Here is a 22,391-nt window from a genome sequence, read left to right on the forward strand (position 1 = left end):
TCTCTAGTTCCATCCACGTTGCTACAAAGGGCCATTATTTCATTCTTTCTCATTGCCACGTAGTACTCCATTGTGTATATAAACCACAATTTCTTTATCCATTCATCAGTTGATGGATATTTAGGCTCTTGCCACAATTTGGCTATTGTTGAGAGTGCTGCTATAAACATTGGGGTGCAAGTGCCCCTATGCATCAGTACTCCTGTATCCCTTGGGTAAATTCCTAGCAGTGCTACTGCTGGGTCATAGGATAGGTCTACTTTTAATTTTTTGAGGAACCTCTGCACTGTTTTCCAGAGTGGCTGCACCAGTTTGCATTCCCACCAACAGTGCAAGAGGGTTCCCATTTCTCCACATCTTTGCCAGCATTTATAGTTCATTTTGACCACTCTGACTGGCGTGAGGTGATATCTGAGTGTGGTTTTGATTTGTATTTCCCTGATGAGGAGCAATGTTGAGCGTCTTTTCATGTGCCTGTTGGCCATTGGGATGTCTTCTTTAGAGAAGTGTCTATTCATGTTTTCTGCCCATTTCTTCACTGGATTATTTGTTTTTTGAGTGTGGAGTTTGGTGATTTCTTTATAGATTTTGGATACTAGCCCTTTGTCCGATATGTCATTTGCAAATATCTTTTCCCATTCTGTTGGTTGCCTTTTAGTTTTGTTGATTGTTTCCTTTGCTGTGCAGAAGCTTTTTATCTTCATGAAGTCCCAATAGTTCATTTTTGCTTTTAATTCCCTTGCCTTTGGGGATGTGTCAAGTAAGAAATTGCTGCGGCTGAGGTCAGAGAGGTTTTTCCCTGCTTTCTCCTCTAGGGTTTTGATGGTTTCCTGTCTCACATTCAGGTCCTTTATCCATTTTGAGTTTAATTTTGTGAATGGTGTAAGAAAGTGGTCTAGTTTCATTCTTCTGCATGTTGCTGTCCAGTTCTCCCAGCACCATTTGTTAAAGAGACTGTCTTTTTTTCCATTGGATATTCTTTCCTGCTTTGTCAAAGATGAGTTGGCCATACTTTTGTGGGTCTAGTTCTGGGGTTTCTATTTTATTCCATTGGTCTATGTGTCTGTTTTTGTGCCAATACCATGCTGTCTTGATGATTACAGCTTTGTAGTAGAGGCTAAAGTCTAGGATTGTGATGCCTCCCGCTTTGGTCTTCTTCAAAATTACTTTGGCTATTCAGGGCCTTTTGTGGTTCCATATGAATTTTAGGATTGCTTGTTCTAGCTTTGAGAAGAATGCTGGTGCAATTTTGATTGGGATTGCATTGAATGTGTAGATATCTTTGGGTAGTATTGACATTTTAATAATATTTATTCTTCCAACCCACGAGCATGGAATGTTTTTCCATTTCTTTATATCTTCTTCAATTTCCTTCATAAGCTTTCTATAGTTTTCAGCATACAGATCCTTTACATCTTTGGTTAGATTTATCCCTAGGTATTGTATGCTTCTTGGTGCAGTTGCGAATGGGATCAGTTTCTTTATTTGTCTTTCTGTTGCTTCATTATTAGTGTATAAGAATGCAATTGATTTCTGTACATTGATTTTGTATCCTGCAACTTTGCTGATTTCATGTATTAGTTCTAGCAGACTTTTGGTGGAGTCTATCAGGTTTTCCATGTATAATATCATGTCATCTGCAAAAAGTGAAAGCTTGACTTCATCTTTGCCAATTTTGATGCCTTTGATTTCCTTTTGTTGTCTGATTGCTGATGCTAGCACTTCCAACACTATGTTAAACAACAGTGGTGAGAGTGGACATCCCTGTCGTGTTCCTGATCTCAGGGAAAAAACTCTCAGTTTTTCCTCATTGAGGATGATATTAGCTGTGGGCTTTTCATAAATGGCTTTATGATGTTTAAGTGTGTTCCTTCTATCCCAACTTTCTCAAGGATTTTTATTAAGAAAGGATGCGAATTTTGTCAAATGCTTTTTCTGCATCGATTGACAGGATTATATGGTTCTTATCTTTTCTTTTATTAATGTGATGTATCACATTGATTGATTTGCGAATGTTGAACCAGCCCTGCATCCCAGGAATGAATCCCAATTGATCATGGTGAATAATTGTTTTTATAAGCTGTTGAATTCGATTTGCTAGTATCTTGTTGAGAATTTTTGTATCCATATTCATCAGGGATATTGGCCTGTAGTTCTCTTTTTTTACTGGGTCTCTGTCTGGTTTAGGAATCAAAGTAATACTGGTTTCATAGAATGAGTCTGGAAGTTTTCCTTCCCTTTCTATTTTTTGGAATAGCTTGAGAAGGATAGGTATTATCTCTGCATTAAATGTCTGGTAGAATTCCCCAGGGAAGCCATCTGGTCCTGGACTCTTATTTGTTGGGAGATTTTTGATAACTGATTCAGTTTCTTCCCTGGTTATGGGTCTGTTCAAGCTTTCTATTTCCTCCTGTTTGAGTTTTGGAAGTGTGTGGGTGTTTAGGAATTTGTCCATTTCTTCCAGGTTGTCCAGTTTGTTGGCATATAATTTTTCCTAGTATTCCCTGATAATTGCTTGTATTTCTGAGGGATTGGTTGTAATAATTCCATTTTCATTCATGATTTTATCTATTTGGGTCATCTCCCTTTGCTTTTTGAGAAGCCTGGCTAGAGGTTTACCAATTGTGTTTATTTTTTCAAAAACCAACTTCTTGGTTTCATTGATCTGCTCTACAGTTTTTTTAGATTCAATATTGTTTATTTCTGCTCTGATCTTTATTATTTCTCTTCTTCTGCTGGGTTTGGGGTGTCTTTGCTGTTCTGCTTCTATTTCCTTTAGGTGTGCTGTTAGATTTTGTATTTGGGATTTTTATTGTTTCTTGAGATAGGCCTGGATTGCAATGTATTTTCCTCTCAGGACTGCCTTTGCTGCATCCCAAAGCGTTTGGATTGTTGTATTTTCATTTTCGTTTATTTCCATATATTTTTTAAATTTCTTCTCTAATTGCCTGGTTGACCCATTCCTTCTTTAGTAGGGTGTTCTTTAATCTCCATGCTTTTCGAGGTTTTCCAGACTTTTTCCTGTGGTTGATTTCAAGCTTCATCGTTTTGTGGTCTGAAAGTATGCATGGTATGATCTCAATTCTTGTATACTTATGAAGGGCTCTTTTGTGACCCAGTATGTGATCTATCTTGGAGAATGTTCCATGTGCACTCGAGAAGAAAGTATATTCTGTTGCTTTGGGATGCAGAGTTCTAAATATATCTGTCAAGTCCATCTGATCCAATGTATCATTCAGGGCCCTTGTTTCTTTATTGACCGTGTGTCTAGATGATCTATCCATTGTTGTAAGTGGGGTATTAAAGTCCCCTGCAATTACCACATTCTTGTCAATAAGGTTGCTTATGTTTGTGAGTAATTGTTTTACATATTTTGGGGCTCCTGTATTTGGCACATAGACATTTATAATTGTTAGTTCTTCTTCATGGATAGACCCTGTAATTATTATATAATGCCCTTCTTGATTTCTTGTTACAGCCTTTAATTTAAAGTCTAGTTTGTCTGATATAAGTATGGATACTCCAGCTTTCTTTTGACTTCCAGTAGCATGATAGATAGTTCTGCATACCCTCACTTTCAATCTGAAGGTGTCCTCAGGTCTAAAATGAGTCTCTTGTAGACAGAAAATAGATGGGTCTTGTTTTTTTTATCCATTGTGATACCCTATGTCTTCTGGCTGCAGCATTTAGTCCATTTACATTCAGTGTTATTATAGAAAGATATGGGTTTAGAGTCATTGTGATGTCTGTAGGTTTCATGCTTGTAGCGATGTCTCTGGTACTTTGTCTCACAGGATCCCCCTTAGGATCTCTTGTAGGGCTGGTTTAGTGGTGATGAAAAATGAAATGAAATTTATCACCATTTTAAGGAAGTTTCTATACTGAATATACATGATTATTGAATCAAAATATACTTTCCTACTACATTTAAATTTCACAAGACTATGAGTGAGTCATGCTCAATGGAAGGCCTAATTATCCAAATTACACACATACGCTAATTATAATATGTGCATAATTTTGATTACATAACATATAAAAATTGAAATGTTATATTATATAGGCTATGTGATATAAACTAATTGTACAAATGTATTTGTTGGTTTTGAGATAAGAAGTATAAAGAGTTATAAACCATGAATTCCTGATGGCTCTTCCTGTCACTGGGTGTAAATCAAACTACCGTCAGAGGTATGGGTCTCTTTTACTTTTCTTGATATTCAGAGATGATACTGCTGGTGGTGTCAGCCCCATAATGGCTATTGACCTTCTTGGGGATGCATGTAGTGACCTGATTCTAGTGACCTGTTTCCAGGTGTGGGCCAGGTAATGTACACAGAACTTTTAAGCACAACTTTGAATGAACAGCAGGGAGTAATGGGGTTTCCTCTTTGCCACTGAGAGACCGAAGCCTCAGGCAATCTCAAGTGAGACTTAAAGATCTCACTTGAACCCATGTTGGCAAATAGGAAGTACCACTTCTTTGTACGTACACTGAGTCTCCCCTGTGTGTTTGAACTACTTTCTACAGGGACATACCCTCTAAACACTAGGATTTCCAATGGTCTTTCCTTCCATTCCAGAAAGGATTTGTGGAGATGTTCTTGTCCCTGTAGACTTACACCAGTTCATGGGAGATCCCAAAAGGAGTCCTTCATGGGAAACTTGAGCAAATAAAACAGGAGAAAGGTGTGCAGTTACATCTATATTAAATGCTAAGGAAGGAACCATGAAACTTGATGTAGTCTGATAACTTCTTGATCCTTCATCTAAGGCTGCAATTCATTGACTCTCTGACCTCACTATTTAAAATCTCCTGGCCCTGGCTGAGCATTTTCCAGCCTCCTCTTCTACTTAATTATTTTCCAAAGCACTTTCATCATGTTATATGCTATGTATTTTATCATCTGTTTCCTCCCAGCAGAATGTAAATCCCAAGAGCACAGGGATTTTTGTCTGTTTTATTCTACATATCTAGAACAGTGCCTGATGCATATAGTTAGTACTCAAGAAGTACTGAATGAATTTAAACCATCTCTGTCTCCACTGAAGCCTTTCACTTGCAGATAGAATTTAACCCCTTTGCCCTTTCAGCTGTGTTTAATGAGTGGAGAGATTATCCAGATGAGCCCCAAGATGAGTCTGATCTTCGAGCCAGCGGATCTGGAGCAGGCCTCGCCAGCCACTGTAAGCAGGTCAGTCAGCCTCATACTGGCACCCTGAGGGAATTGTATGTATATACCCATCTTCTTTATCCATTCATCTATGAATTGCTTCCACAATACGGCTATTGTAAATAATGATGCAATATGCATAGGGGTGCATGTACCCCCTTTGAATTAGTGTTTTTGTAACAAACTGTAATATCACTCAAAATAAATAAATTATACTGACCTAGAACTCTATGGATAAATCTTATTAACTATAAAATCTTAGCAATGTTATGTATAAAAATAAGCACACAATAGTATATATAGTGCAGTGTCTCCATTTAAACTGCTAAAAACAACTAACATAAATAAATTTACATTATAGGAGCATATAGAAATACTACAAAACTATATAAGAAAGAAAGAAATCAAGAGACAGGTGACCATGAAATTCAAGATAATGAGTTACATCAGGTGGAGAAAGCCATGGGTATAGGATAAGGGAGACCAAATGGGTTAGATGAAAGTTATTGTCAAGATCCTAGCTTCTGTCTGGGTGGTGGGTTCATGGATACTCATTAAATTATTGAAAACCCTTAACTAAGAAATAAGAAAGGCCCTGCATGGGATACTGATAGTGTGCCAAGGATGACAATGAATCCAATCCTGTGCACCTGAGGTTCATACAAAAATAAAGTCAGCCCACATTCCCAAAGGCAATGTCAGGGAATAGAAAGAGCAATGGCAAATTAGACCAACTTGGTCTTCCACCCTGGCCATGTCAATATCTAGCTGTGTGGCCTCTTCCAAGTCACTTAGCCTCTCTGAGCCAGTTTCCTCATGTCTTAAAACATGACCATAAAGATATCCTTAAAGATAAAGGTCATTAGGACATAGCATAGTGCCTGACATGCAGTAGATACTCAATAAATGGCAGCCATATTTTAATGGGGGGAAAAAAAACATGTACTACATAAAATATCAGTACTTATTAATGCTAATGATAATAGTTTCCATCGATTATGAGTTTTCTATATCCTGGAAATGGCACTGAATTATTTGTTGGCATTTTCTTATTTAACCACTATAACAGCCGTATGAACTATATTTTTTGTTTCTTGATTTATAGACAAGGATGAAGAATTTCAGAGATAGTAAAGAAAGCTTGCCCAAGGCCACTCAGATAGTAGAATCTGGAGCTGGGATTTGAACCCAGGTCTCTCTTATTCCCAAGACCAAGCTGTTATCACTGGTCCCCATCCTTTGCTGACAAAATCTGGGCACCTTCCTTTTGGCCTAGAGCAGGCAAGGGTCTGTGCTCCACCCCAAGCTACAGCCCCTTACCTTGCCATGACTGCCTGCATTTACCTCGTCCCTGTGTGCTTGGGAGCCTAGATGTGGACCAGGCTGGTTCTCTCTTTGTGCTTGCCAGGTGTGGGATGATCTACATGGAGCCCCATCAACTAGGCTGGAAGCCCTTGAAGGACTCTTATATGGACACCCTGCCCACCAGTCTCACTGAGGAGCACAAGGAATTGGTGAGACCATCAGACTCCATTACTTCCCCTCCCTCCCTGTCTCCCTGCTCCTCATTTCTAAGGCCTTCTAGACACATCTTTACCTTCTAATTCCAGGATGCAAAAACAGGCAGTGGCTTCCCTGCTTGCCTCTAGTTGTCTTCTTTCCTGGCTGCCTGCCATTTTTCCAACTTTGTTCTCCATGTGGAGAGGATGGGATATGGTCAATTTCTACTTTTCTTCTACCTTCTCCATCACTCCCCATCTCCCCAGCGGAGAATTCTGATGCTTGAGAACATTCTATAAGGTGGCTGGAATGTCACTCCTTTTCCCATTGCTCCACTAGCAGAAATATCTCTAGAAGTTGCTCTAGAGATAGGCCAGATTAGGAAGAGCTGTGTTCCTCTCTGTACTGCCACTCCCCATCCTGGTGACCTTGACTTCATACCTCTCATATCTAGGGAGCTGGAGCCAGCTTAGAAAAGCTTGTATTGCAGCTACTAAGAGTATATGTCCCCTTCTTCCCTTTCTAAAAGAGGTGTGAACATTCAGGTTAATGGGTACATGAGCACACTCTCAGCCTAGGGAATCAGGAAGGGAGAACCCAAGCTTTTGGTGGCTTTTGTCTTTCCCTGCATTAATAGAATTCTAGCAAAGTTTCTCACCAAAGAAGCCAAGAAAGGTATAGTTGGGCTCTCTTCCTACTGTGGAAATACTCTGATGAGCTATGTAGGATGGCCCCATTCCTGTCACATTTATATGCATGTACCATGTATATAATCACATACTTATACAGATACATGCCCACATGCACATCAAGAGACCAATCTATACAGGTGCACAGGAAGCCTTCAGTGCGACTCCTCAGTGTCCTTAGCACAAAGTCTAACTTCTTATCAGGGCCTCTGAAACCTCAATCTGACCCTGTCGCCTTTCTGAACTCATCACTACCCTCTTCTTCAACCTATTACCCTGCAGCCCTTGTATTTTGTTTCCATTCCTAGAAGACCCCAGGTTTCATCACCTCAAGACTTTCACACCTTTTCTTCCTCTTCCTGGAAATGTTGTCCCATTTTATCTTCTGAGGGATGATTCACCTTCATCATCTCAACATAAAGGCCTCCTCCTCTAAGAAGCCTTCCCTGACCACCCTACTAAGCCCTTCCCATTATTCCCCATTGTAGCATCTTTATTTGTTTCCTGCTAGTACTTTCCATGATTTGTAAGTATTTTATTTATTTCCTTGCTTGTTTAGTTATTTATTTTGTGTCTCCCCTACCCTTCAGTAATTTCTGAGAGGACAGGAATCTTGTCTATCTTGTGAGTTGTTTATCCTCAGCACCTACAACACTGTAATTACTAGATACTCGATAAATATTTGTTGGCTGGATGAATATACCACATATTCATGTACACATGAATGTACACATGTATACGTATTCATGTATATGTTCATGTGTATGTATTCATATATACATATAAATGCATCTATATATTTATATACGGATATATATCAATATATGTATATATATATATGTACTTATTTAGTGATGACCTATCTACTTCCCAAAAAATGACTTAAGATAATTTACAGTGACAACCACAAATATTTTAACAAAAATGAAAAAATATCCCAAATAAGAGGATAAAGGAAAAATTTTTTGGAAAGAGTAACTGGGGTGAAGAGCAGAGACGAGAATCATTATACCTACAAATAAGTACATATATACATGCATACATACATACATACATACATACATACAGATAATTACTGAAAATCAGCCCTGAACTTAGCTCTGCACTTCCTATGGCCACTTTATACAGGAGTCCAGCCTAAAGTCATTTGAAAATCTTGTTTAGGGTTCCTAATGATTTTATACAAACAAGTCAGATGCCCAGTTTGGGTCCTAAAACTACTTTATGCATCTTGTAGCTGACCCACAGTAGCTCCAAGCCTCTGAGTATCCAGCTCTGGGTAGTAAAATGGGAGGAGTAGGGATGGTCTGTGGGCTGCCTGTCCATTGAGTAGGAAGTTTAAGTCAGGGCCCTGGGTACCTTTGGTCCTTTCCCCAATACACCTACATTCAAAAATAATCAGCAACTTTACCAGCATCCCTGGCCTTCCAGAAGTGTACCAAACCCTTAGTCTTAAACTCACTTTTTGATAACATCTTCAAATTTCGTTTCTACTTTCAGGTCAATGATATGTTCATGTGGCTTGTCCAGCCCTGCCTGGAGTTTATTCACCTTCAGTGTAAATTTGTGGTCCAAACTTCTCCCATCCACCTTGCTTCCTCAATGATGAGACTGTACTCCTCTCTGCTTGGTACGTGCTACTATGATTCTTGAAGGTGGGGTATATGCGGGATATTTCTTCCTCTTCCCCATCCCTTCTATTCCTGCCCCGTCCATGAGTCACAACGAGACTGGCATTTTAGTCTAGAACAAACAAGCCTTTGGAGTGGAGATAGTAGAATTTAGCGGAAAGAATCCATGTTTGGGGGCTTTAACATTAATCTTAGATTGATTTCCTGGATGTTTTTGTGCAAATTACCCCATCTTTTCTTGTGTTAGGTTTCTCGTCCACACAATGAGGATAAAAATCTCTGTCTCTCTTTACCTAACTAGGATATCCTGGAGGGAAATGAATTTATATGATACATATGAATGTATCTGAGAAAAAAAAGATTCTGCAAAAAATAAGACCGGAGATTTTCCTGTGTTAAGAAAACTTATAAAAATCTGATTTCACAAAATACATAGTTACACAGTCAAGAGAACTGATCACATCAGCTACAAAACTAGGGAACTTCTCCAGGACATGAGAAGTACCTAAATCATAGAACTATTTGTTTAAAGGTCCTAGAGAAGTTCCCTGTAACCATCTCATATAAATCAAATTTCATTGAATTCTGTGGGAAATGACAAAGCATGTGTCCATTTGGAGAACTTCTTCCTGGATGACATTTCTTTTTCAATATCTCACATAATTCAGGCTCAAGATGGATCTTCCCAGAACTTCCATTACATGTACATTTTCTCAGCTCATTGCTTCCAAAGGCATTATAGGAACAGATTAAAAAAATGTAATATGATGAACAGTTGAGTGGAGACTTTCTTTGGCTAAATATTATGTGATTTTTCTGAAATTAAAATTACAGGCAATTTCAAAAGCACACTAACTGCATACAATGCCATATATTTGCATCATTAGTTGCAAATTTTGCATATTTTCCCAAGCCCTGTTTCCTGTCCTTGTGTTGTATCTCCTCCAGGAAAAAAGGCATCGCATGAGAAATGGACTCATTGTCCCCAGCGCTGAGTGCCCTAATATCTTGTCTTCCCAGCTCTATAGCCATGAGTCCTATCAGGAGTGTTGAAAGACACACAACTACTAAAAACTGGGGACATGAACACAGACATGTCTGATTTCAGAGCCCTAACTTTTTCCTCTGTCAGTGCTAAAATGCAGGAGTATGGTAACTATGATCAATCAGCAAGGCGTTGAGCTAAGGAATACTAAATACATTTGTTAGCCTTTTATTTTAAAATAATTTCAGGCTTGCTAAAAAATTGCTAAAGGACTATGTTGAGTCACATATCCCTTCACCTAGCTTCCTTTAAAGTTAACATCTTACATAACCAAGGCACAATGATCAAAATAAGAAAATTGAAACTGATACTAAACTATTAACTACACTACAGACTTTATTTGCAGTTCATCAATTTTTCCACAAATTGTCCTTTTTCTGTTCTAGGATGCAATTCAGGAGGTCACTTTTTTTTTTTAATTGTTGTATCTCATTCATGTCCTTCAATCTGTGACAGCTCCTCAGTCTTTCCTTGCCTTTTTTTAAAAAATAAACCCAGCATGGGGCTTAAATTCATGACCCCCAAATCGAGTCACATGTTCTACTGACTGAGCCAGCCAGGCACCCCTTTCCTTGTCTTTTATAACTTGGTTACTTGATAAATAATGGTCATTTATTTTATAGAATATCTCTCAATTTAAGAGATATGTTTTCTCATAATTAGATTGGGGTTATGCATTTTCAGTAAGAATACCACGAAAGTGATGATGTATCCTTCTCTGTACATCATCATGGGGCATATGATGTTGCTATATGTTATGACTGGTGAAGGCTCTGGTCAAAGTCAGCTTTGATCAGAGCCACATTTCTCCACTGTAAGAGAAGTGTTACTATGTTTTCCTTCATAATTAATAAGTATTTGGGGGAGGGGAGACAATTTGAAACCATGCAAATATCCTATTTGCTCCTCAAATTTTCACCCACTGATTTTAATATCTATTGGATCTTGCCTACCACAGTTATTATGGCGGCATTTGCCTAATGTTAATTTTCTGTTTCTCTGTGTATTCCTTCTATATTTACTAATTAGAATTCTTCTGTAAGGAAAAACTGCTCTTCCCTATTTCTTTGCTAATTCAGTTATTTGCTGATTAAAGTATGAACTCACAATATTTATTTTATCCTATGGGTTATAATCCAATGCTATAGTTATTTTGTTGCTCAAATGTCTTCAGCCATTGAGAGCTCCTTCAGGTTGGTGCCCATGTCCTTTAAAAATTAGAAAAAGTTTTTAAAACTAGCACGAAGAAATATATGGATAAAGGATCTGGCAGGTGATGGCCACTCAGCCACTATCATTCCCCTCTCCAGAGCCCTCACAGACAAGACCACCCAGCTCACATTGTTTATAGATCTGTATATAAGCAGATATTTGCAGCTTTTCCTGAGGTTCCTTTTTCTTGCTTTTAGATGAAATCAGAAAAATAGACAAGGAGGAAAGTGAATTATTTGAAGGCCCAACAAGCCAACAGATCTTTCTCTGGCTGCAAGGTCTATTCCTCTTTGCCTTGGTGTGGACCGTGGCCGGCACCATCAATGCGGACAGCAGAAAGAAATTTGATCTGTTTTTCCGCAACCTGATCATGGGTATGGATGATAACAATCCAAGGCCCAAAAGCGTCAAACTTACCAAAAACAACATCTTTCCAGAAAGAGGTAACTTAGTACCTGTTTGTTTTGTCTTGCTATAATAATCTGGATCATATGGTTCCAAAATCCAATCAAAATGTGTGGTCCAAGTAAGGGTTTTACAATGGCCAGGTGACATTATGTAGCTTGCCTGAGTGGGTTCAAGGTCTTCAGAGCTGGCCCACATGTGTAAGAGATGGATGGCTCAAAGTCAGGGTCTTATGGGATGTCTTAACTATTGTTTTAATTTAGAAAAGTTGATATAACTTTTTTTTCCCCAAAATTACCCATAATTCCATCATTCAAACAGGCTCCAGGAGACAGAATGAGAAATATAGCACATTTGTTTTTCTTATTCCCTTCTAGCCTTATTCTGTGTGTTTACATTCATCGTATTATGTTGATTATGGCGTTAATATTCATAGTAATTTTGTCATTGTAATCTAATTTCATGTTGAAATGTTTCCATTTTTGCCATATACGTTTTCTTCAAAGTGATCACTTTAATGATCTATAAATATTCTATGTGTGACATCATTTACTAAAAGATCAAAAATTTTTTTTCTTTTAAGTGGATTTCACTATTATTTTTCTTAACACCATAATGATATATAAAATTTATTTTTTAATATTTTACATTTAAACTTGTTATCTATCTATCTATTTATTTATTTATTTATGTATTTATTTATTTTTAATATGAAATTTATTGTCAAATTGGTTTCCATACAACACGCAGTGCTCATCCCAACAGGTGCCCTCCTCAATGCCCATCACCCACTTTCCCCCCCTCCTACCCCCCCATCAACCCTCAGTTTATTCTCAGTTTTTAAGAGTCTCTTATGGTTGGGCTCCCTCCCTCTCTCTCTTTTTTTTCCTTCCCCTCCCCCATGGTCTTCTGTTAAGTTAGAAAAAACAGAGAATAGCAGAAAATAAAAATCAGTGGTAATCCAACTACCCACAAATAAACACTTAAAATTTTTTTCTTCAAGTTTTTTTCTATATTTCTGTAACAAAAAGGAGATCATACTGTAAACACTTTCCAAATAGCTTTACTTTTTGTGATTATAAAATAGTAGATAAAGGGTGATGAAATAACTTCTAGAGTGATAGTAATGTGTATATTGAGAAAGATTTGGTTTACACAGATATGTGCATTTGTCAAAACTCAGTGAATGTGCACTTAGGATTTGTACATTTCATTGCATGTAAATTTTAGATCAAGAGAAAAAGCATAAACAAATACTGAACAGTGAATGATATAAATGCTGAAGTTTACGGGGAAGTGTATAGATGTTTTACGTTGAAGTCTGTCAAAAAATCAGATGGCTTACTTGATAGATGGATGAGCAGGTATATGATAAAACAAGTAAAAACTAATCATAAAGTTTAGGAGAAGGGTATGTAAGTGTTTGCTGTACAGTGTTTTCAGTATTTATGTTTGAAATTTTTCCTAATGATAATAATAAATGAATGAACAAGTAGGGGCCACCCACTGCCCCTGTACACACAGTACTTCCTCAGCACATGAGGCACACTTTATCTGATATGGTCATCTGTCCCAGTGAACTGCATAGAGGCCCTGGGCCAATCCAATATTTAGATTGTAGTACAATCATTCTGTTTTCTTTCTTTCTTTCTTTCTTTCTTTCTTTCTTTCTTTCTTTCTTTCTTTTCTTTTCTTTTCTTTTCTTTTCTTTCTCTCTTTCTTTCTTTCTCTTTTCTTTTTTCTTTTCTTCTCTCTTCTTTTCTTTCTCTTCCCCTTCCTTCCTCCTCTCCTCCTCTCCTCCTCCTCCTCGTTTCTCTTTTATTTCTTCTTTGATTTAGAAGATTCTTTTTTATTTTGGTAAAATATGTATAATATAAAAATTTACCATTTTAACCATTTTTAAGTATACAGTTCAGTGGTGTTAAACATTGTTGTGCACCCTTCACCACCATTTATCTCCAGAACTTTTTTCATCTTCCCAAACTAAAACTCCATATTCTGTAAACACTAACTCTCCATTTCTCCCCTCCTTCTGGCTCCCCCACCCCCAGCAACCACCATCCCACTTTCAGTCTCTATAAATCTGACTACTCTAGGTACCTCATTTAAATAGAATCGCATAGTATTTGTCCTTTTTTGACAAGTTTATTTCACTTAGTAATAACTTCAAAATTCATCCATGTTGAAGCATGTGTCAGAATTTCCTTCCTTTTTAAGGTTGAATAATACTCCGTTGTGTGTATGTGCCACATTTTGTTCCTTTGTTCACCTGTCGATAGACATTTGAGTTACTCTCATATTTTGACTACTGTGAATAATGCAGATATAAACATGGGTGTACAAATATTTATGAGTCTCTTGCTTTCATTTCTTCTTGCTATGTGCTCAAAAGTGGAATTTATTTGTTTAAGTTTATTTTGAGAGAGAGAGAGAGAAAGCACATGCACAAGTGGGGGAGGGACAAAGAGGGAGAGAGAGAATCCCAAGCAGGCTTTGCACTGTCAGCCCAGAGACTGATGTGGGTCTCAGGCTCACAAACTGTGAGATCATGACCTGAGCCGAAACCAGGAGTTTGATGCTTAACTGACTGAGCCGCTCAGGATCCCCTTAAAAGTGGAATTTATAGATCATATAGTAATTCTGTGTTTAAGTTTGTGAGGAATTGCCACAATGTTTTTCATAGTACTTGTACCATCATACATCCCCACCAGCAATGCGCAAGAATTCCAATTTCTTCACATTCTCATGTATTGTTTTGTCTTGTTTTTTAGGAATAGCTATCCTGACGAGTGTGAAGTGCATTCTTGATTTTTTAAGAAAAAATATGAATAGGTCATATAATAAAAAAGATAAATATTTTAAAAAAAGATAACCACAATTAACATTTTGATAACCATCCATTTAGACATTTCCCTGTGCATATATGTGCCTATGGATTTATTTTTGCAAATATGGGATCATTCTGCACTTATTTCCTAGTTATTTTCTAGTTTTTGTTATCATTAACAACACTGTGATGAACAGTATTCCGGTAGCCACCTGCTTGCTTAATCCATGATTATTTTCTTAGGATAATTTCCTAGAATTAAAATAACTGAATCAAGGATCAATAAAATTTTAAAGCTTTGATTGCTAAATTTCCCTTGTGCCTTCCCAATCCATTTCCTGAATAGGTAATCATGCCATCAACAAACAAAAATAGTTTTATTTCTTCCTTCCCAATCTTATTTCCTTTTTTGTTGTTGTTTGGTTTTTTTTTGTAGTCTATTGCATAAGCTAAGACATCCTGTATGATTTATATAGGTATGATTAGAGGGAGCATCGTTATCTTAGGGAGAAAGTATCTAGTTCCTTGCCTTAGGTATGAGATTAGCTGTAGGTGTTTTGTTTATATTCTTTATCAAGTTGAGGAAGTTCCCCTCTATACCTAGTTTACTGAGTGTTGGATTTTGTCAAATGCTTTTTCTGAATTTATTGATAATCATGTGAGTTTTCTTCTTTAGCCTGTTTCTGTAATAGATTACATTAATTGATTTTTTAAAAATTACCTTCATTTATTATTTCTCCAAAAGATTTCCTTTTTTTTTTTAATGTAGATCCAAACTTCTGACCTATATCATTTTCCTTCTCTCTGAAAAAATTCTATTTCCTGTGGGGCTGCCCTGCTGATTATGATTTCCCTCATTTTTTTGTTTTCTGAGACAGCTTTTATTTCTCCTCTAGTTTGAAAATATAATCTCAGTGGATACAGAATTTTATCATGGTGAGTTTTTTTCCACCAACACTTTAAATATTTCCCTCTACTCTGTTCTTTCTGGCATACTTTCTGATGGAAAGTCTGCTATAATTCTTATCTTTGTTCCTCTATAGGTAAGATCTTCCCCAATAAACTGATGTTTTTCCAGATTTTCTCTTTGTCTTTGGTTTTCTGTTGTTTGGTTATATTATTCCCAGGTGTTGAATATGCGGTGTTTTTCTTCCTTCATATTTTCTGAGCTACCTGGTTCTATAGGTTGATATCTATCATTAACTTTCAAAAGTTCTTGGCCATTATTACATTGAATATTTCTGCTTTGCTGTCTCTTCTTTTTCTGGTATTCCCAGTATTAATATCTTAAACCATTTGCAATTGGCCACAATTATCCAATAATCTGTTCTTTTTTTAAATTTTTTCCTCCATTTATTTCAGGTTAGTAAGTTTATATTGTCATATATTCCAGCTCATAGATTCTTTTCTAGGCTGCATCTAGTCTATTAATAAGCCTACCAAATGCATTCTTCATTTCTACTACAGTGTTTTTGTTTTCTCTTATTTTTCTTTTGATTCTTTTTTTTCTTCATTAGCCTAATGGATTACATTAGTTGATTTTTGAATGTTGAACCAGCCTTATATACCTGGAAGGAATAAATCCCACTTGAATGTGGTGTGTAATTCTTTCCGTATATTGTTGATTTGATTTGTCAGTATTTTGTTAAGGATTTTTGCATCTGTTTTGGGGAGATATATTATCTATAGTTTTCCTTTATTGTAGCATCTTTGGTTTGGGGATCAGGGTTATGCTGACCTCATAGAATAAATATGCTTTTATTTTCTGGAGAAGATTGTAGAGTATTGTAAAATGTTTTTCCTTAAATGTTTAGTAGAATTCATCATTTAGGCCTGGTACTTTCTCTTTTGGAAGGTTATTAATTGTTGCTTCAATTTTGTTAATAGATATCATTCTCTTCAAATTATCTATTTCTCCTTATATGAGTTTTGTTAGATCATGTCTTTTGAGGAATTGTTTTATTTCATCTAAGTTATCAAATTTGTGGTCATAGAGTTGTTCATAATATTCCTTTATTATCTTCCTAATGTCTCTGGTATCAGTAGTGATGGTTCCTCTTTCATTTCTGATATTAGTAATTTGTGTCTTCTCTCTTTTTTCTTGGTTGGCCTAACTAGAGGTTTATCAGTTTAATAACCTTTTCCAAGAAACAGCTTTTGGTTTTGTTGATTTTCTCTATTGATTTTCTCTGTTTTCAACTTCATTGATTTCTACTCTAATTTTTATTATTTATTTTATTCTGCTTATTTTGGATTTAATTCACTCTTCATTTCTAGTTTCCTAAGGTGGAAGCTTAGATTATTGATTTTAGAGCTTTCTTCTTTTCTAATATATGCATTCAATGCTAAATTTCTCTGTAAGCATTTCTTTCACTGCATCCCACAGATTTTGAAAAGTTGTGTTTTCTTTCTTTCGTTCGTTTGTTCTTTCTTTTTGAGAAGGAGAAAGAGAGGGCACTCAAGCAAGGGGCAGAGAGAGAAAGAGAATCCCAGAGAGGCAAAGAGAGAGAGAAGTGGGGCTCACCCGAAGTGGGGCTTGTGCTCACCCAACGTGGGACTCAAACTCATAAACCATGAGATCATGGCCTGAGCCAGTCAGATGCTTAATGACTGAGCCACCCAGGCACCCCTAGAAGTCTTTTTCTTAATCTTCAAGTATTTGGGGATTTTCCAGCTATGTTTTTGTTACTGATTTCTAGTTTAATTGCACTGTGGACTGAGAGTATACACTGTATGATTTCTACTCTTTAAAAATTTTAAGGTGTGTTTTATGGCCCAGAATGTGGTCTCTCTAGGAGAATGTTCCATGTGAGCTCGAAAAGGATGTATTCTGCTGTTGTTGAAGTAATCTATAAATGTCAGTGAGGTCCAATTGATGGTGAAGGTGCTGTTTAGTTTAACTATATCCTCACTCATTTTCTACCCAATGTCAATTGCTGATAGAGGGGGACTGAAGTCTCCAACTATAATAATTGGATTTTTCTATTAATTTTTGCAATTCTATCAGTTTTGCCTTATGTATTTTGGTGTTCTTTTCACATTTGTAGTACGAAAATAGTATCTAGTTTTAATTTCTTCTCTTTTTAACTGTGAGATTGAATTATATATATATATAATTAATTATTAATTATATGTTATATGTAATTTATTATTAATTAATAATAATTATTATCAATATAATAAATACATATACTTATAATGTAATATAAATTATATTATAAATTATCATTTATAATAAATAAATAATTGATAATTATATATAATTAAATCTCACAATTAAAAAGAGAAGAAATTGAAATTAGATTATATATTATTTTATAATTATTAGATTATATAATTATTAATATAATTATATTATAATTGATAACTATTAAGATTATATTAATCATATAATTAATAATTAATTATATTATATACATATATAAAGCAACTGTTTGTTTCACCTATGTTCTGAATGGTTTGTGTTCTTTTTTTAATATTCTACTGTAGGGTTTTGTTTTGCTTTTTAACATACTATATCTAGATGTATGTCTCCTTTTGTCTATTTTCCCTGGAATGTGATGAGGCCTTTCCATCATCGAGGGAAATTTTTATTGTCTGGCTTCCATATCTATCATCTCTTTCCTTATTTTTGAGTTTTTGCCTTTTTAAGATAGTTTTTTTTTTCATTTTAATATGTCACCCACAACTTCAGTTATGCTTTTAGTGCCTTGCATGGTGTTGGTTCTGCTGTTGTTACCTATTGTTTCCTTATGATCCTTTCTTAGTGTAATGATTAAAAACAAGTCACATTGTCAGGGCTTGAATCCTGCCTTCAATACTTAGTAGTGAGGAAGTTCCTTATCCCCTCTCAGTCTCCTCATTTATAAAATGGGGACAGGGCACCAGGGTGGCTGTCACATAAGCATCCAACTCTTGGTTTCGGCTCAGGTCATGATCTCATGGCTCATGGGTTCATGAGTTCAAGCCCCACATGAGGCTCTGTGCTGACATCATGGAGCCTGTTTGGGATTCTCACTCTCTCACTCTCCCTCTCTCTCTGCCCCTTCCCCCCGCATATAATAACAGTATGCAGTCATGGGGTTCTTACAAGAATGTAAACACATTTGGAATAAAAGCATGGTATATAGAAGATGTTAAATATCAACAATTTTTATTGCTGTCTTATCATTGTCACCATCATTCTATTAGCTCATCCATCTTCCTTTTTTTAATCTCATGTGGCCTTTTTATCTTAGCCTGTTTTCTCCTTACGGCTTTCTTTCCTGTTTCATTAAAATGATAGCAATCAACCAGAAAGGACCCCAAATAGCCAAAGCCATCTTGAAAAAGAAAACCAAAGCAGGAGGCATCACAATCCCAGACTTCAAGCTATACTACAAAGCTGTAATCATCAAGATAGTATGATACTGGCACAAGAACAGACACGCAGATCAATGGAACAGAATAGAGAACCCAGAAATGGACCCACAAACATATGGCCAACTAATCTTTGACAAAACAGGAAAGAATATCCAATGGAATAAACACAGTCTCTTCAGCAAGTGATGCTAGGAAAACTAGACAGCAACATGCAGAAGAATGAACCTGGACCACTTTCTTATACCATACACAAAAATAAACTCAACATGCATGAAAGACCTAAATGTAAGACAGGAAGCCATCAAAATCCTTGAGGAGAAAGCAGGCAAAAACCTCTTTGATCTTGCCCACAGCAACTTCTTACTCAACACGTCTCTGGAGGCAAGGGAAACAAAAGCAAAAATGAAGTACTGGGGCCTCATCAAAATAAAAAGCTTCTGCACAGTGAAGGAAACAATCAGCAAAACTCAAAGGCAACCGACAGAATGGGAAAAAATATTTGCAAGTGACATATCAGATAAAGGGTTAGTATCCAAAATCTATAAAGAACTTATCAAACTCAACACCCAAAAAACAAATCATCCAGTGAAGAAATGGGCAAAAGACATGAATAGACACTTCTCCAAAGAAGACGTGCAGATGGCCAACCGACCATGAAAAATGTTCAATATCACTCATCATCAGGGAAATACAAATCAAAACCACAATGAGATACCACCTTACACGTGTCAGAATGGCTCACATTAACAATTCAGGCAACAACAGATGTTGGCGAGGATGTGGAGAAAGAGGATCTCTTTTGCATTGTTGGTGGGAATGCAAGCAGGTGTAGCCACTCTGGAAAACAGTATGGAGGTTCCTCAAAAAACTAAAAATAGAACTACTCTACAACCCAGCAATTGCACTACTAGGCATTTATCCAAGGGATACAGGTGTGCTGTTTTGAAGGGATGCATGCACCCCCGTGTTTATGGCAGCACTATCAACAATAGCCAAAGTATGGAAAGAGCCCAAATGTCCATTGATGGATGAATGGATAAAGAAGATGTGGTATATATACACAATTGAGTATTACTCAGCAATCAAAAAGAATGAAATCTTGCCATTTGCAACTACGTGGATGGAACTGGAGGGTATTATGCTAAGTGAAATTAGAGAAAGACAAAAATCATATGACTTCACTCATATGAGGACTTTAAGAAACAAAACAGATGAACATAAGGGAAGGGAAACAAAAATAATATAAAAACAGGGAGGGGGATGAAACTGATGAGACTCATAAGTATGGACAACAAACTGAGGGTTACTGGAGGGGTTGTAGGAGGGGGGAAGGACTAAATGGGTAAGGGACACTAAGGAATATACTCCAGAAATCATTGTTGCACTCTATGCTAACTAATTTGGATGTAAATTTAAAAAAATAAAAAATTAAATTAAAAAAATGGTAGCAATCATCATCATCATCATCATCATCATCATCATCATCATCTTTTTGTAGTCTGTTTAGGATTCCAAACAGTTTCCTGAAATTTGGTTTTGAGTCTTGCATTAAACAAGGTTCAAGGATATACTCTTGAAGTATAACCTCCATATTATATTCCTTTATATTGCAGTATTTTTTCACAGTTTCCGTATGCTGTTTTCTGCTTCCTCTATCCTTCCAGATCAGTCTGTTCATGCTTTGTGTCAACAAAGATGGTTCATGAAGTTCCCTTGACCCCACTCTTGGCCCACTTTGTGTCAACATCTTTCCTTTCCTTCTGCAGCTAGCAGGCTAGTGATATATATATATATACAACTCCCACTCAGTTTCTAGGTAACTTTGCCCTATAACATCTCCTATCTACTGTGATGGCCTGTGTCCTCCCTCCACATCCTACTCAACTGATGTGCTATTTAAAACAAAAATTCCACATATACGGCTTCTTTGTCTATCTTCTTTTGCAGCACCTACTTTACTTAAAAGCCAATTTGGTTCTGAAAAGACCATTCATAAGACTAAAATGACACCTTGCAAGTGATCATTGCAAACCTGTCCATGGGAAGTTAAGCTTTACTTTTTCTTCATGGTAATCCCACATCTCTCTTTCTGCTAGTTTTCCAAATTGTCACAGCTTTTGGACATGATCAGGGTAAATAATATTCATATAACACTTTTAAAATAAACCTAAATGCTATAAACTCTGCTCTAGAGTAAGAAGCGATAGGATGGCCAAGATCCAATGACCACATATGATCAACTAATGCCATCTGTTGGAGGCAGCCTTTTCTATTTGTTTCATCTCTGAACATTCTAGAAAAGGGAAGTTTCTCAACAGAGGGGCATTTGTGGCTCTTGACTCTGGAATACCGTATCTCACTGAATTTAAGGTGTTCTGACTGACTCCTCTTTACTCATATGGTCTGGGACCCTACTGCACTTCTCAGCTATATGGGGCACCTGGGTGGCTCAGTCAGTTAAGTGTCTGACTTCGGCTCAGGTCATGATCTCGCAGTCCGTGAGTTCAAGCTCCCACACTCATGCTCCTTCTCTCTCTCTCTTGCTCTCTTTGTCTCAAAAATAAATAAATATTTAAAAATTAAAAGAAAAAAATAAGAGGCAAGGATAAGGAGAAAATGAGACAGTACTCCTGGATTAATACCTGGTAGGGCAAAGGAACAGCTACACAATTTTCTGTGTGGGATGGAACCTGAGTCTTTGCATCCTAGTGGCCTTTATTGCCTTTCCTCATGAAATCTCTTTTAAAAAAAATTTTTTTTAACATTTATTTATTTTTGAGAGAGAGCGTGAGTAAGGGAAGGGCAGAGAGAGAGGGAGACACAGAATCTGAAGCAGGCTCCAGGCTCCGAGCTGTCAGCACAGAGCCTGACATGGAGCTCGAACCCACGAACCGTGCGATCATGACCTGAGCCAAAGTCAGACGCCTAACCGACTGAGCCACCCAGGCGCCCCCCTCATGAAATCTCTTGAGGTAAGATTTCTTATTCCAGCTGGAGATGCTGCTCAGATTTTTTTTCCAGTTTTTATTTTCAATGACATCATTCCACTTCTTTTTCTTTTGGCTTAATAAGTATTTTAGTGTGAAATTTCAAAGTGCCTAGCCAGAACCCATTTGAATCAAAGACATGTTTTAAGTACTAAGTATGCTTTTTTATATATAACAACTTTATGGAGGTATAATTTACATACCATAAAATTATCCCATGTAAGTGTACAAATCAGTGGCTTTTAGTAAATTTGCATAGTTGTGCAACTGTCACCATAATCCAATTTCAGAACATTTTCATCACCCTGGTAAGATCCTTTAGGCCCATTTCCAATTAATCCCTGTTCCCATCTTCAGTCCCAGGCAACCACTGACCTGCTGTCTATACATTTGCCTTTTCCTGGTATTTCATATGCATGAAATCATGGAGTATGTGACTTCTTGTGTCTAGCTTTGAGTATACATTCTTATTACCACCTTAAAAAGCTTTAAATGCCTTTCTAGGCTTTCCACAAGGAGCCAAGGTTAAAATTCTCATGGTAAGACCTCCAGGGAGGCT

The 22,391-nt window shown here is 36.8% G+C and overlaps 1 protein-coding gene across 1 annotated transcript in view; it reads left to right on the forward strand.

Annotated features, from left to right (window-relative positions):
- The window catches only part of DNAH3 (dynein axonemal heavy chain 3), a 164,550-nt gene that overhangs the window by 83,814 nt on the left and 58,345 nt on the right, over nucleotides 1–22,391 (forward strand). The window contains exons 37-40 of the mRNA XM_043560338.1: nucleotides 5,095–5,195; nucleotides 6,583–6,688; nucleotides 8,864–8,993; nucleotides 11,449–11,694. Coding sequence (XP_043416273.1) covers nucleotides 5,095–5,195; nucleotides 6,583–6,688; nucleotides 8,864–8,993; nucleotides 11,449–11,694 — 583 coding nt within the window. The remainder of the gene's footprint in view (nucleotides 1–5,094; nucleotides 5,196–6,582; nucleotides 6,689–8,863; nucleotides 8,994–11,448; nucleotides 11,695–22,391) is intronic.

Source organism: Prionailurus bengalensis, chromosome E3 (assembly GCF_016509475.1).
Source record: "Prionailurus bengalensis isolate Pbe53 chromosome E3, Fcat_Pben_1.1_paternal_pri, whole genome shotgun sequence".
NCBI lineage: Eukaryota > Metazoa > Chordata > Mammalia > Carnivora > Felidae > Prionailurus > Prionailurus bengalensis.